Source organism: Hypanus sabinus, chromosome 20 (genome assembly GCF_030144855.1).
Source record: "Hypanus sabinus isolate sHypSab1 chromosome 20, sHypSab1.hap1, whole genome shotgun sequence".
Classification (NCBI taxonomy): domain Eukaryota; kingdom Metazoa; phylum Chordata; class Chondrichthyes; order Myliobatiformes; family Dasyatidae; genus Hypanus; species Hypanus sabinus.
Window position 1 is genome coordinate 8,627,666 of NC_082725.1, and position 17,157 is coordinate 8,644,822.

General features: G+C 40.6%; 1 protein-coding gene across 2 annotated transcripts in view; it reads left to right on the top strand.

The window, feature by feature from the left end:
• The window catches only part of LOC132378264 (secernin-1-like), a 58,697-nt gene that overhangs the window by 13,321 nt on the left and 28,219 nt on the right, over positions 1-17,157 (top strand). For both annotated transcript variants that reach the window (XM_059945035.1, XM_059945036.1), the window contains exons 2-3: positions 522-681; positions 16,649-16,830. In XM_059945035.1, the coding sequence (XP_059801018.1) occupies positions 523-681; positions 16,649-16,830 (341 nt within the window). In that variant the 5' untranslated portion in view covers position 522. The remainder of the gene's footprint in view (positions 1-521; positions 682-16,648; positions 16,831-17,157) is intronic.

Sequence of the window (17,157 nt, forward strand, 5' to 3'; positions counted from 1 at the left end):
TGGAATGAACATTGATTTCTCTTTCTAGTACTTTTTCCCTCCCACACCCCTCTTCTATTCCCCACTCTGGCTTCTTACCTCTTCTCCTTACCTGTCTATCGCATCCCCCCCCCCTTCCAGTGCCCCTCCTTTTTTCCTTTCTCCCATGGTCTATTCTCCTCTCCTATCATATTCTTTTTTCTCCAACCCTTTACCATTTCCAACCCACCTGGCCTCACTTATCACCTTCTAGTTGGTCCTCCCTCCCCATCTTTCTATTCTGGCATCTCTCCCCTTCCTTCCAAGTCCTGAAGAAGGGTCTCAGCCCAAAATGTTGACTGTTTGTTCATTTCCGTTCATTGCCTGACCTGCTGAGCTCCTCCAGAATTTTGTGTGTGTTGTTCTGGATTTCTAGCGTCTGCAGAATTTCTCGTTTTAACAGAACTGTGAGGGTGGCAAGGGCAAATCAAAATTGCAGCAGGTGCTGCTCTGTGTTTGGTTACCATGAAAAGAACTAGTGATCATTTTCCTCTGAACTTTAGGATGTCTGTGGCTCCTTCAAGCTCCTGCTTTGCGGCACTGCCTCCCGCCACCGAGGCGGCACATACACTATTTGGAAAAAATTCGACAAGGCCTGGCCACGAAGTTCAAGAAGTTATTTATCTCCCTGCTGCTTCCCATGAACCAGGATCTAAGGTTCAGGTAAGAAGCTGTTATGTAGTTTATTCAGTAATTTTTTATTTTAAAATACACTTCTCTTGAGATATTGAGATTTCTTATGCTGTACACCTTGATTGAATTTTATTTGTACATTGGTATTTATTCAATATAAATTGGCTATATTTTAAGATAATTGTAGGGATCAGCTAAGAGCACCATCATCATCATTAGACAGACAGACAGACATACTTTATTGATCCGGAGGGAAATTGGGTTTCGTTACAGTCACACCAACCAAGAATAGTGTAGAGATACAGCAATATAAAACCATAAATAAATAATAATAGGTAAATTATGCCAAGTGGAAATAAGTCCAGGACCAGCCTATTGGCTCAGGGTGTCCGAGGGAGGAGTTTCATCACGTGCTGTGTCGTATTTTGTGGGCTATCAAGGTCTCTGACTGTAATTGTTCTTGGCAAATTTTTCTTCAGAAGTGGTTTGCCATTGCAGTGTTCTTACAAGAATGGTGACCACAGCCATTATCAATACTCTTCCGAGATTGTTTGCCTAGCGTCAGTGGTCACACAACCAGCATTTGTGATATGCATCAGCCACTCATACGACCACCCCCCACCTGATCCCGTGGCTTCACATAGGGAGATTAAGCAGGTGCTCACCTTGTCCAAGAGTAACCCGCAGGCTAGCGGGGGCAAGGAGAGCCTTACACCTTCTTTGGTAGAGCTATATTTCTTCCCCACTATGGTACAGCTAAGAGCGTTGTCTTGAAAAGTATTTTTCTTAAGCCCATTTGAATTAAATAGCGCCTCTTAAAATATAAGCATCACAGCTAAAGTCCTTCTCACCATTGAGCACGTCCACAAAGAAAGCAACATGATCATCAATACATCCACCAACCTGTCTATGCTGGTGCCATTAGAAAGGAGGTATAGGAGCCTTGGGTCCTACATCACCAGGTTCGGGAACAGTTATTACCCTTCAACCGTCAGGCTCCTGACAGCATGGATAATTTCTTTCACATCAACGCTGAACTGATCATTGATCACAACCTATGGACTCTCTTTCAGGAACTTTACAACTTGTGTTCTCGGTTTTTTTATTTATTATTACTTGTTTCTTTTTGTTTTTGCACAAATTTTCAGTCTTTTTGTATATATGTCATTGATTTTATTGTACTTTATTCTACTGTGAAAGCCTGCATGCAAATGAATCTCAGGGTGGTATTTGGTGACGAGCAGGTACTTTGATAATAAATTTACTTTGACTTTGTCCTGAATAATATTTTGCTTCAGCCTATTACTCTCCAAATCAGTTGATTAAATGGTATTTTTAAACCTTCATCTGGTTGTCTTGGAGTAGTTTTGAACTTGTATGATAGTCAGAGTTCGAAGTACGCGCAAGGAAACAGTTTTCATCATCAAGAACACCCACCACCCAGTCCATGCTCTCTTCTTGCTGCTGATATCAGGAATGAGATGTGCTGATATTGTTAGATGGTGGATTTAGAGCACTGGGTAGAATGTGATTGGATTCTGTCCACAAAGATCTCTCCCAGAGGACATAGCTTATCTATTGAAAAACAAAAAGGAATATAACAAAAGGAAGATGATCATGTTCTTTCCATAAAATAGTAATTCTCCATTCGCTGCTCAGTTCTCCTAAGTTCCGTATTTGATTATCACTACTTACAAGTTGTTGTAAATGGATTTGTGCTTCCAATATTGTAGTTTGTAATTACACTGGACTGTGGTTATTTGGACCATTGGTTAGATGGGGCAGCCAATTTGCAGCAACTCTTAAAGGTCAAAAACTAATTGAGAAAATAGCTGGGATTCCCTTCATTTATTTGGGACATTATGTTTTATGCTGCTTAATTGGGACATGAGACTGTTGCTGAACAGTTTCTAACTAGTGCCTGTTGTGTGCACTTGTGTGGCCATTAGACGCTACCCTGTGCTCAGAGTGAACAGTTTTTATATTGCATCAGCTATGCGTGTTTGTGTTCAAAAAGTAGCGATTTTTGTCACTGATAGTTGGTGATAAATAAGCAGTAAGACGATTCAGAACTTTTCTGCTCAGTGTGGTTTCAAGCATTCAGGCCTGGAGATGCCAGAAATGGCCATTAAGACATTACGCAGCAAACAGTTTTTAAATAGTGTCCATTGCATGTGCTTGTGTTACATTATCCATTTGGGCTGATAGACGGAGATTCAAAAAGCAGTGATTTTCCAAAATTTTTATTTTGACTTTATGCAGGAAGGCAATCTTTTATCTGCACGAGGTGTCTGTACTAATATTGTTCATTTATAGTTAATTAGAAGAACACAGCAGGGTACACTGGATGAATTCCTCTATCTATAGCTACCAGGAACTAACAGACAGTTTTATAATACTGTAGTAGTATTAGTAGTGTTCTAATTTTTTCTGTATTTCATTTAGTACATAATTTATTAATTTGTTGGTTGTGGTAGTTTGTCTTTGATATGCCTTTTAACTATTTCCATAAAACTTTGGCTAATTGGGTTAAAATGTACTGGTCCCAATGTATCACATTAACTGGAATCAACTGCATTTAGATATCAAGAGTGGTCTTTAATAGATTTTGAAATATGTGTAAAATTATGACTTAATTTCTTGAATTGTAAATGAGGAGATTCTGAGGTGAATAATGACTTTAAAGCATAGCCTTTTTTTTAATCCTGAAGAAGGGGGCTCAGCCTGAAAAATCAACTATTTGTTCACTTCCATGGATGCTCTCTGACCTGCTGAGTTCCTCCAGCATTTTGTGTATTTTACTCTGGGTTTCCAGCATCTTCAGAATTTCTCGTGTTGAAGATAACCTCTTTTATATGCTTTAAAGTTTTTTTTAATTAAAGCAGGAAGCCTCATTATTTGATGAATGGTGGGAATAGACTCCTTAAGAGACACTGGTCATTGGGGAATGTGGGGAGTTTTCACTTTCCAATTAGTTCTTTGAACAGCTGCTCATTATATTGATAAACCTTTCTGATGGTAACTGCATTTTTAAAGAAAGGAGAGACCAGTTATATTTGAAGACACAAAGGAATTGTTAGCATCTGCGTATATCACAAGCCAGTAATGATCTCCCGTACCCTTGGCAAACACTTTGAGCCTAAGTGCTGTCCCAAAAGATTTGTTCTCCGTTGCTAATATTCTTATTTTCCTTTGAGGATAATTTTTGTTCTGAAAGCTGCATTGCTTTCTTCCAAAGGAAGATCCTTATTCTAGGAATATCTATCCATGCGTGAGACATCTGCTAAGAATAATTTTGAAGAGGTTGTTTGCTTGCTTGGCAACTCTGCTGACATATACCTGTTTAAAGGAAAGGCATGAAAATATTGTCTCCCTGTTAAAATAAATGTATTTGTTGTAAAACACACAAAATGTGAGAGGAACCCAGCCTGCCAGGTAGCGTTTATGGAAATGAATAAATGGTCGAAGTTTTGGGCCGAGACTCTTCATCTGGAAGAAGGACTGGTTATTCATTTTTAAAATTTTATTTTATTGAGATTCAGCGTGGAATAGGCGCTTTTGGCCCATTGAGCCACACCGCCCAGCAATCCCCCTATTTAATCCTAGCCTAATCATGGGGCAATTTACAACTACCAATGAATCTACTAACCAGTATGTCTTTTGACTTTGGGGAAAAATGGAGCACCCAGAGAAGACCCACGCAGTCATGGGGAGTATGGGCCATAGATGCTGCCTGACTTGCTGAGTTCCTCCAGCATTTTGTGCATGTTGCTTTGGATTTCCAGCATCTGCAGACGTCCTTGTGTTTATAATATACTTACTGTGTTATTTTTATTATACTTTAATGTTTATGGGTTTTTTTTGTGCTGCATCGGATCTGGAGTAACAATTATTTTGTTCTCCTTTACGCTTGTGTATCGGGAATGGCATTAAGCAATCTTGAATGACTGAAAGGCGAAATGGAAATATGAGCATCCAGTCAGGAGGTGGGTGAGCGCACGCCTGGGGGTGAGGGCTTTGGGAGGTGCAGAGGAGAGGTAGGAATGCAGTAAGGTGTTATCATGACAATAGGTAGTCTTGACAATGCTGTGTATATGTGGTCAAAAGGCAGGTATGACACCAAGAATGTGAACAGGTTCAGTTTGAAAAAATTCACGAGAATGAGGTATATTGGGTGTATAGGCTAAAGTCATGGAGTTATACAGTATGGAAACAGACCCTTTGGCCCACCTGATCTATGCTGACAAAGAGGCCCCATTCAAACCAGTCCTATTTGACAGCATTTGGCCCAAAGACTAATCCTTTCTGATTCATGTGCCTGTTCAACTGTCTTCATTCCTGCCTCAACCACTTACTTTGGCAGTTCATCCCACATCGATACCACCATTTGTGTAACAAAATAAAGTAGTCCCTTAAACCCCTATTAATTCTTTCCCCTCTCGCCTTAAACCTGCACCCTCAGGTTCTTCAATCCCTGACCCTTGGAGAAAAAGGCTGAGTGCATTCATCCTACATATGCCCCTCATGATTTTGTACACCTTTTCAAGATCATCTGTAGACCCTCTGTACGCAGAGTGACTGACTCAGTAGTGTAGTGGTTTAGAGCCCATCCCTTGGTGAGGGTCAACCATGAGTGTTGCATCCTAGCTGTACACAAGCAGGGCAGTACGATGTAGAGCAAGCTGTTGCCTATGTGGCAGGCTCCTCTCCTCCACGCAGCTGATGAACTCAAAGGAACAGCAGAGTCTAATACAGTTTGGCACCAGCAGCATCGTGGGAGTTGCCAGTCAGCGTTGAACATGGGACTGCCTTAGGGGCTCCAACTGTGGATTTTTCTGTGGGGTTTACACTTGGAGCCTTCCTCACGAGTGGGTGTAGCAGCAAAGCAATGGAGGGTTGAGATTAGAGTTTTCTTCTCCGGGAAGAGCTGCCAACCATGGCTGGTAAGCCCCATCTCCCTGAAGTGACTGGTTTTAAAGTGCCAGTAACCCGCCTTTGCCCCTTCTCCCGTCAGTAGAAATGGTTCTGTTGGATTTAGTAGCTAAGCCACATATGAAGGCCGAGAGCTGGACGTGGTTGTCAGAAGCTATTTGAAATGCACGCCATTGGGAGCACTTAATAGTTAGTGGAAACTGATAAGGTCAATTGTAAATTTTCAATATAAATGATCAGACAATGTGGGGCCAAGGCATGTGCGTAGAGCAAATAATTTATCTTGGGCTTCAGTGTGCTGGCATTGTAATGGTTTCATGCTAACTGTGCTGTTTCAAATCTATCTGATTTTCAAATCTATCCACTTTAATTTTTTTTTACTTAGAGGTACAGTGTGGAACAGGCCCTTCTGACCCAACGAACTGTACTGCCCAGCAACCCACCTATTTAACCCTAATCACAGGCCAATTCACAATGACCTACTAACCGATATGTCTGTGGACTGTGTGAGGGAAGTGAAGCGTGCGGTTCACACGGAGAACGTACAAACTCCTTACAGACGGCACTGGAATTGATCTCCAAACTCCAAGCAGAGGCATGTGCATGGAGTTGAATTGTAGGTCAGCACGTAGTAGAATGTACAACAGTACAGCACAGGAATGGGCCATTTAGCCCCCAATGTTGTGCCGATCCAATTAAATTAGTAATCAAATGAGGAACCTAACTCATTCCCTCTACCTGCACAATGTCCATATCCTTCTATTTTCCTCACATTCATGTGACTATCTGAATGTATATTAAAAGTCTATAATGTATCCATCTCTACCACCACCCCAGACAATGCATTCCAGATACCCTCCACTCTCTGTGTGTGTTTTTAAAAAAACAACTTGCATCTCACATTTCCTTTGAAACTACCCCCTCTCACCTTAAGTACATGCCCTCTAGTATTAGACGTTTCAGCCCTGGGAAAAAGATATTGTCTATTGTATCTATGCATTATCTTATAAACCTCTGCCAGTCTCCGCTGGTCCAGAGAAACAACTCAAGTTTGTCTGACTATTTGTTATAGCACATGCCCCCTAACCCAATTATCTTGGGTATCTGTGTACAGACAGTGGCGACAATTGTACCCAGGTCGCTGGTGCTGTAATGGCATCACACTCATGGCTACACATACTGTGCTGCCCAAATCTATCCAATTGTTTAAATGTCTTTTACATTAGGACAGCTCAGCAGTGTAGCTGTTAGCGTAATGCTATTGCAGTGCCGTTGACCCTGGTTCAATTTCCACTGCTATCTGTAAAGTGTTTGTATGTTCTTCCCGTGACTCAATGGCATTCTGGTGTCCTGCCACATTCCAGAGGTGTACCTGTTCGTAAGTTAATTGGCCACATGGGCTTATTTGGGCAGCACAGGTTCGTTGGGCTGGAAAGGCCTGTTACCATTCTGTATCTCTAAATAAAATCTAGAACATACGATTGGAGTAGAGTCAGATTAAAATCAATGATTTTAGTTCCAATAATTGATTTATAAGTTTATAAAAAATTTTGGCCTCTCCATTCTCCCTTTTAAGAATATTCATTCAGAAGAACTGGGTTTCCAATCCTTTGTCGAACTTGATCTGACCTGAAACCTGAATGGTTTCACTGTTTGAATCCACCCCAAAGCAGTACAATGCTACTTCAGCTCTGGGTATTTGGAGTTCAATTCTATCACAGTCTGTAAGGAGTTCTCCCTTTGATCCGTGTGGATTTCTTCCAGGTGTTGCGGTTTTCTCCCACAGTCTAAAGACTAATTGGGCATTGTAAATTGTCCCATAGTTAGGCCAGGGTTAAATTAGTGGGTCATTTGAATTGTGCGGTTCATTGGGCTGGAAGGACCTGTTCTGCGCTCTATCTCTAAATAATTAACTGTGATGCTGGGGGTGCTCCCTGTGGCTGGACTTCCACTCCTGTGACAAACGGGGTGGCAGATGTGTTGACATCTGTCATGCTGCAAGTTCTGGATGTGCGTTATATTTTCAGTCAGGCACTTCACTGTGTGTGACTGCTTGCTGTGATTGCCTTCAGATCTCCTGACCTCCATTGGCTCGACTCACCCACTGTACATTTCATAAAATAAAAAAGGGTTTAGACATGAAATACAAAGCTGATCCTCTAGCTGAGCTGAAAAATACAGCCTGAGGTAAGAAGATTTAAAATAAGCTCTTCAAAAAAGATTAAAGGTCGCAGACAGTAAAAGCTTTTTTTTTAAAGCTTGTAACATACTCCATTCATAATTCACAGCCCCATGTGCAGCCTGAGCTGCTGGTAAAGCCCAAAGGAAGTGATGAGGAAAGGCTCCTACGTGCCTTTCACACGGCTGAGGAGCAGTAGCCCTCCAATGAAAACTGAATCCAGGTTGTAACTGGATTGTTTAATGCCTGTGGGAGTTTTGTTCAGTCAAATGTTGATAGCGACAGCCTTGTGTTCATACCAGAATGAACACTATCCCTCTTAATCGTAGCATATGGATATTGATTTATTTTGCATCTGTTATTGTTTTACCTTGTACTATGTCATTGTGCTGTATTATGAATTGATCGGTACCAACAGTATGCGAGATGACCTATTGACTGTACCTCGGTAATGTGACAATAAACTAATTCCAATACTGTCTCCAGAGTACAGGTTACTAGTCCTCAGCAGGCTGCTCAAGGATTGTGCAAAGTGATGTGATGGTGAGAATGTTATTTGGACTGAGTCAAACCAAGCAACTTCTGCTAAGTTACTTTGCACTGTTATAACCAAGTTCAAGGAAGGTTTACAGCCCAGACTGATATTAATAAACATGAGAAAGTCTGCAGATGCTAGAAATCCAAAGTGACACACACAAAATGCTGGAGGAATTCAGCAGGTCGAGCAGCAAAGAAGGGTCTCGGCATAAAACGCCAACAGTTTATTCACTTCCATAGATGCTGCCTGGCCTGATGAGTTCCTCCAGTGTTTTGTGTGTGTTGCTCCAGATTGATATTGTTACTTTCACACAAGAAGTTCTGAAGATGCTGGAAATTCAAAGCAAATGTACATAAAAGACTGGAGGAACTCAACAGTTCAGGTAGCAACTATGGAGATGAACAAATAGTTGATGTTTCGGGCCTAGACCCTTCTTCAGGCCACTTGTCACTTGGCACATCAAGCATAGTCATACATAGTTTTTGATCACAGCTGGGATATCTGTGTTAATATATGAAACATTATTTTTGGGTGCCTCGGTTCTCAGTATTCATAAGCTCTATGTGAATTACTTTGTCCCAACAAAGGTGTTTGAACATTCAGAAGTGTCTCCCATTGTAGATCAGTATGTAACTCAGTGGAAGGTATGTGAGACTCAAACTATTGAAGTAAATAATATTATAGCTATTGAAATTGTATCGAATCACTTGCTGTTATTTTTGTTCTAAAAATATTAACATACTTTGAGTTTCAGAGACTCTGAAAGGGTCTCCAGAATACCCGTTTGTTCAATGTTCCTTCAATTTTTTTTTAGACAGCTGCTGGATCAACCATTGCTCTGAGAAGGAAATTCTTATGTGATCTGAAAACTGTACAGCACTTTAAACATTTTTTTGTAATGTGCATACTATGAATATTTAGAATGAAAATTGAAAGAAAATGACTGACGATTTTATTTATTAATTGAGGAGTATAATGAAATACAGTGCAACAAAGAAAATCCTGCATGTTTTGTAAAGTTTTAAACTTAAACAGTGGTGGCATTTAGGGAACCAGCGCTTTACTAACAGTGAGCTAATGGCTTCTGTTTGTGTTTATTGTCACAATTTGTAACAGTGTTCTAACCCGAAACACTGACAATGTAAATAAGTTGAAGCTCTAAAAGTTTTCAAGTTGAAGGTTCTTGTATGCTAATTATTTAGAAAATATATGGATTATATTAATTCATTAATTACAGGGTAATTCACAATTAAATATTAACATAATTAAAATAATATCAGTTTAGTTTTAAAATTACATTAGCATTATATAAAAGAAAATTCCATCTGCATTGCAACAAAGCTGAGGTGTGCGGAAGTATTTCAGTTACTGCATGGCTGTGCACCCGTGCGGCTTAGATGAATAAAAACAGTTTCTATCAGTCAGCTTCATTGTCTGCAACACGTCCGTTCACAGTCACAACCCACGTGCCTATCTAGAGCCTCGATTTTACTTGCCTCCACAACCACTTTTAGCAGCACATTCTAGGCACCCACAACTCTCTGTACTAAAACAACTTGCCCCCCTCTCAGAAACAAGAGGAAAATCTGCAGACGCTGGAAATCCAGAGCAATGCACACAAAATGTTGGATGAACTCAGCAGGCCAGGCAGCAGCTATGGGAAGGAGTACAGCAGGCGTTTCGGGGCAAGACCCTCTGGCAGGATGGAAAGCCAGGCAGTGCACACAAAATGCTGAAGGAACTCAGCAGGCCACTTTATCATCTGTAGAAAAGAGTACATTTGATGTTTCAGGCTGAGACCTTTTGGCTCGGGCCTGGCTCCTCTCACCTTAAAGGCATGCTGTCTGGTATTACAAACCTGGGAAAAAAATTACTGTCTGTCTACGCCTCTCATAATCTCATAAACCTCTATCAGGTCTCCCCTCAGCTTCTGCTGCTCCAAAGAAAACTCAAGTTTGTCCAACCTCTCGTTACAGCAATGCCCTCTAATCTAGGCAGCATCCTGCCCAATCTCCTCTGCACCCCCTCTAAAGCTCTGACCTCGTTCCTAAAATGGAAGAACCAGAAATGAATGCAACATAATTTCCCAATTCATAAACTCAATGCCAAAACTCACAAAGGAAAACCGGTCGTCCACCTTCTTTACCTATGTAGCCTCTTTCAGGGAGTTAAACCTTAGATTCCTTCTGTATGTCAACACTATTAAGGGTCCTGCCATTAACTGCATACTTTACATTTAATCTCCAAAGGTACAACATTTGGCTGGATTAAGCTGCATTTGCCTCTTCCTGTCCATATCTGCAACTCATCCGTATTCTGCTGAAATAATTGGCAGTCCTCTACACCATACACAACATGGCCAGATTTTGTTTTTTTTGTGAACTTACTAATCCATGTTTTCATCCATATCATTTATATACACCACCAACAAAAGAGGTCCCAGTACAGGTCCCTCTAGAGCATCACATGTTGTGGACCCCCAACCAGAACGTCCCATCGATCACTACCCTCTACCAAGGTTGAACCTCCCAAAATGTGTCTCTTCATGTGTGCAATGCCTATCTTCCATTCCTCAGGCCACTGGTCCAGTTGATCACTGTCTTGTTTTAATCGTAGTCCTCTGATTACATCAGCCAAAAGACGCATGAACATTGTGCTCTGGGGATTCTGGAAGAAAAGAAGACCCAGGTCACTGACAGTTTGCAGAGAAGCGCCTTGGTCTGGGGAAGGTGTGGGAGGTGGACTTAATGGAGTTTAGAAGAATAAGGGGGGGGGGAATTTCATTGAAACCTACTGAATATTGAAAGGCCTGGAGAGTGGATGTGGAGAGGGTGTTTCCAGTAGTGGGAGAGTCTAGGACCAGAGGGCACAGCCCCAGTGTACAAGTCTGTCCCTTTAGAAAAGAAAGAAGGAGAAGTTTCTTTAGTCTGAGAGTAGTGAATCTGTGAAATTCATTGCAAGGGAAGGCTGTGGAGGGCAGGTCATTGGGTATGTTTAAAATAGAGGTTAACAGGCTTTTGATTAGTAGGGGCATCAAAGGTTATGGAGAGAAGCCAAGAGAATGGTTGAGCGGGGTTATAAATCAGTCAAGATGGAATGGCCTAATTCTGCTTCTATGTCCTATGGTCATATGTTCTGACACCCAGGCAGGAGAATGGTGTTGAGAAGGAACATAAATGGATACTATGGTAGCATAGTGGTTAGCGCAGTGCTATTATAGTTCGAGGTGTTCTGAAGTTCAGAGTTCAATTCTGGTGTTGTCTTGAAGGAGTTTGTACTTTCTTCCTGTGAACCGCCTGGGTTTCCTCTGGGAGCTCTTGTTTTCCTCTCCCAGTCCAAAGACACACCGGTTAGAAGGTTAATTGGTCGTTGTAAGTTGCTCTATGATTAGGCTAGTGTTAAATCGGTAGGTTGCTGGGCAGTGCAGCTGATTGGGCCAGAAGGTCCTGTTCCATGCTGTATCTCTGTATAAATTCATAGAACTGATCTGCCATAGTGGAGTGGCAGAGCAGACTTGATAGGCCAAAAAGCCTAATGTTGCTCTTATATCTTGTGATCTTATGGACTTGTAGCCAAACAACGTGGCAGGACCTGCTGTAGAAGAGGCAGTAGGGTAAGCCAGGCTGTTTCTTTTCTGGGACATGTCTCCTTCTCTTGACGTTCTCCAACAGAATTTCCAATGTGAATGCCATATCATTCGCTTCCATTGCCATCTGAGTGCACAGTTTTGTCTCTGCAGCACAAAATACTTACAGACAAGTCCATGCAACCCAGTACACAGGAAGTAATAGAGTGCTTCCCCTGGTCTGCTCACCATTCAGGCACTGGAAGACCTTCCTCAAATTTAACACCTTAAATTGGAGTTAATTCTATTTAACCATCTTGCCAACTGGCAAGTTTGCTGTTGAAAGTAAAAAAGAAAGAGTTTTTGGAAAGTTCACAGTGAGGTTACCAGTTATTCCTCCGCCAGGTGTTTTAAACTAATTTATACAGAGCACAAGAGGAACAAAATCCTGCGGTAAATCACACAAAACATTGGAGGAACTTAGCATCTTTTGGAGGGAAATAGGTCCATAGAATTCCTTTGTGAAAATCAAATCTAACAGGGGGCTTCCATACTGAACCTGTTAAAAATGCAGTAACTGCTGTGCCTGTGTGTGATGTGATTTTAAAATATGCAGGAATGCACTGAAGCTATTTAATCATTTGACTGGTGTTCAAGACGTGTTAATAATTTAAGCATTTTTAAATATTCAGAAGGAAGGAGTGGTAGTGAGAAGTGAGCAAAATCAATATTCCCTTTTTACAATGTTGATAGTTTTGAAGCTCTTAAAGGATACTTCAATGCGCAAGATATATAATAATAAATCATTTGAAACTCAAATCATAAATTTAAGCTCATCTCAGTGGCTCAGTTCACTGGGTGAATAAAGTTTACCAAATACTTTTGTATTGTGCAACCAATTTGATATAATCCTTTGACTTGATCTGGGAAATGTTGTTCAACATTCAAAGTAAATGTATTATCAAAGTATCTGGATGTCTGTATATACAGTGGATTTCGGTTAATTGTGACATATCTGTATTATTACGTCTTGACCTAATTAAGTGGCTGCCCCAATTATCTGCAGTTTCATAGAAATTGTTAAAAAGATACTGTATAAAAGACAAACTACCATTTAGCTGAGTATCAAATTATGTATTTAAGTGAAGTACAGAACAAATTAGAACTATAGTACTGTACTATAAAACTGTGTATTAGTCTGTAACGGTTACCGATGGAGGAACTCATAGAGTTTATGCTGGCTTAGCACTCAATTGGAAAATTATTCATCCTTGGCCCATTGATATTTATTGCTTTTCCCAATAACCAACAATTTTTTTTTATCAGTTCCTGACATTTTTGAACAATACAATGCAGTTATGCGATCCATTGCTTTCTTTGAACCTGATAGTGTGGTATGTTTTTAGCAAATGGAACCGTCTAGTGAGGCACTATATATATATATGTTTTTAATTTTTAAGTCCGGTTTCATTGGTATTGTAGGTATCATCTGCACAAAAGTTTTGAAGTTGGGAAGTTTTGTAGATTTCCATGTTTCTGCACTTAACAATATCAGCACTACCTTTCTTGCCATGTGCTTTATTGAATTTAATATAGTGGCTACATTTCCAACCAAGACTTGAAATCTTCATGATTCAGCTTTTAAGCTGGCTCTTCTGACTTGGTTTATTTAACATTGACCCTCTGACAGACACACACAGTCCAGTTACAGTGGAAAACCATTGAGGGCCTCTTCAATATCTGGTTCCTGACCTTCACGTTTTCGTTTTTGGATGTGCCTTGTTAACCCTCGCATCATGCCCATTCTTCTTGCAGTTTATCTCCCTGATGTATGAAAAGTGTCATTGTAGATTTCGGCACTCCAGTTATTTCTGCCAGCTCATGGTGAGTTGTGTTAGGCAGATGGCTTTTAATTTGGCCCAGTAGGGAAATTTTTCAGCTAGCATCAAATCTTTTCATGCCATGGGTCTCAAAAAGATTATTTTGTTTTTTTTTAATTTAAAAATACCTATTTATAAATCACTGCTTCTTGAATTGGAGCCCATCAGCCCAAATGGATAACGTACCCCAAACACATGCAACTGTCCACTCTAAACACAGTATCGTGTCTAATGACCGCACATGTACACATGACTGTCTCCTGTGCCAATTAAGCGGCAGAGCGTCCCAAATAAATGAATGGAATCCCAGCTAACACAATTCATTTTTGTTCTTTAAGAGTTTTTCTGAATACGTGGCTGTCCCGATTAACCAATGGCCAAAATAACCGGATTCCACTGTACTACCCCGAGATCCATTTTCTTGCAGGCATTTGCAGTAGAACAAAGAAATACAACAGAATCAATGGAAAAACTGCACACAAAGGTTGACCAACAAACAATGTGCAAAAGAAGATAAACTGTGCAAATAGAAAAATAAATAATAAGTAAATAATTTCTATAGTCTTTGGTGACATGTATGTACTTTGATAATAAACTAACACTGAACTTTGAATATTGAGGACATAAGTTGTAGAGTCCTTGATAAAAGAAGAAACTTTTTACGATGGCGTAAAGCAGCCCGGTCAGCACAAAACTGGTGGTGGGTAAACCTTGTGATAATACTTCAGGGAAAAATTTAATAACATTTAGTAAATTATTAGATTAATAAATGCTAATATGAAATTGTCAAAGACAAATTTGTTACATCAGTTTGAGAATTTTGATGAAGTGATGGGGAGTGCTGAAGCACATTACCAATGTTTAAAACCCACTTGACGTGATTGTGGATGGTGGAGGCAAGTACTTTTACGAGTTGTTAGAAGAGCATTTGAATAGCAGGAAAGGCCACTGGATAGTAAACCTCTCTAAAACTGACATGCTTGGCATGAAAACAGAAGTAGCAATGTGGGTTTAAATTTGCCAAGGGTAGATATACATTCAGTGGCCACTTTATTAAGACCAAACAGCATTAAACCATTTGCCCCATTGAATCTGTTCCACCATTCCATCGTGGCTGATTTATTAACAAATGATCAATCATTCCAGTTCGACCCCCTCCAGGAGTTCCCAATCTTTTTTTATGCATATACCCCTACCACTAACCGAGGGGTCCATGGAACCCAGATTTTAAAACCTCAAAGTTCAAAGTAAGTTTATTCTCAAAGTACATATAGTCACCATGTACTACACTAAGAGTCATTTTCTTGCAGACATTCACGGTAAAACAAAGAAATACAATAGAATTAATGGAAAACTACACAAAGAGGGCACTGGTGACAAATTGCAAGCAGATCACGAACTACCTCAGTCACTGCACTGCACTGTGAACAATTTAAAACACTTTCATTAATGCTGATTGTGTTGTAAGTGCATGCTGGTATTTATGCAGCACACAGAAAGTGCTGGAGGAACTCAGCAGGCCAGGTAGCATCTAGGAAAAGAGTACAGTCAGCGTTTCGAGCCAAACAGGACATTTATGCACATTTTATTCCATATCCATGCTTTACTCCCTAACTTATTTTTATATAATTCTTTATTCTTTAGAATTATTGAATATTGTTGTTTCTTGTTACATATTGTGCCAACACACCACAGCAAGCTCCTAATACGTGTAAATGCATACAACAAATAAAGTAGTTTTTAGATCCTTTTGATTCGATCTTTCTGCACACTTCATTAGACCATAAGACCTGAAAGCAGGATTAGGCCATTCAGCCCATTGAGTCTGCTCCACCATTTCATTGTGGCTGATCCATTTCCCTCTCAACTCCATTCTCCTGCCTTCTCCCTGTAACCTTTCACACCCTGACTTACCAAGAATCTATCACCTCTGCCTTAAATGCACCCAATGACCTGGACTCCACAACCACCTATGGCAATGAATTCCGAAGATTCATCACCCTCTGGCTAAAGAAATTCCTCCTCATCTCCATTCTAAATTAATGTCCCTCTACTCCGATACTGTGCCCTTTGGTCCTAGACTCCCCCCACTTATAGGAAACATCCACTCTAACTTGGTTTTTTCAACATTTGATAGATTGAAGCAGAAACCTAACATTTACAACTTCTCACTCCTTTGATACCTCTGCCATGTCTAGGAACAATGATGAGATTATGACCAAGTCCTCCTCAGGTTCACTATCTCCATGAACATGTGATATATAAATCTGAATCTGAGGTTGGACTTTTCTCCCTCAACCTTTGATAAGTTAGTCAGAAATACAGTACTGTGCAAATGTCTCCAGCATGTGTATATATAGTTAGGGTGCCTAGGACTTTTGCACAGTACTGTATTTGTTAACGTGGAGCAGAGAGTGAGTTTGTAATTCTGGCAGAATACAGGAGGTTGGGAACAGTGAGGGTGGAGCACCACGGGAAGGGTATTGAACAGATGGCAGAGAAGGAGTGCCAAGGTGGGGTGTGACACAGGTGCAGACACACCTAACCCTGAGATACCAGGCAAGGTAATTTGACTCCAAAACAATTGGTTTTTTGATCATAACAGAATGTCTCTCTGGTGCTCCTCACTCCCTCCCCTCTCACTTCCCCTGTTCTCAAACATGATTCCCACTCTCAGTCCACAACAGAGATCCATATCAGAATCAGGCTTATCATCACTCACATATCATGGATTTTTTTTTGTGGCAGCAGTATAGTGCAATATATAATATCACTTCAGTATTGTATAAGAGTCTTGGGCAAACTAGCTACTGTACATGTCTAGCCTAATAATCTTGCCAGTACTGCTTGCACAGTTCCCGTATTTTGTGCCCAACAGTCTAAGCATTTGTTTGATTTTGCAGTGTACCTACATCACTATTGACCAAGAGGAGAGGACCCATGCAGTAATACTAAGCAAACCTTCCTGGATGTGGGGAGCGGAAATGGGAGCAAATGAGCATGGAGTCTGCATTGGGAATGTAGCTGTGATGACACAAGAGACTGCAACAGAAGCAGAAGCCCTTTTAGGCACAGACCTTGTCAGGTAATTAACTCTTCAATGGAAAATGTGCCACATCTTTACTCCACTGAAATAGACACTAAAATGCATGTCTTGTGGGTTCACATTTGATGACATTTGGAAAAAGTAGTGACTGGAGCACATGGGTTTCCTCCTTGTGCTCTGGTTTCCTCCCCCATTCCAAAGATGAACGGGTTTGGGTTAACAAGCTGTGGATATGCGGCAGAGATGGAGCAATTGACGGAAGGGGATAGTGTTTTTATAAGCAACAGGTTGGGAGGAGGTATAGTCCAGGTAGCTGTAAGAGTCCGTGGGTTTGTAATAGACATCAGTAGATAAATTGTCTCCAGA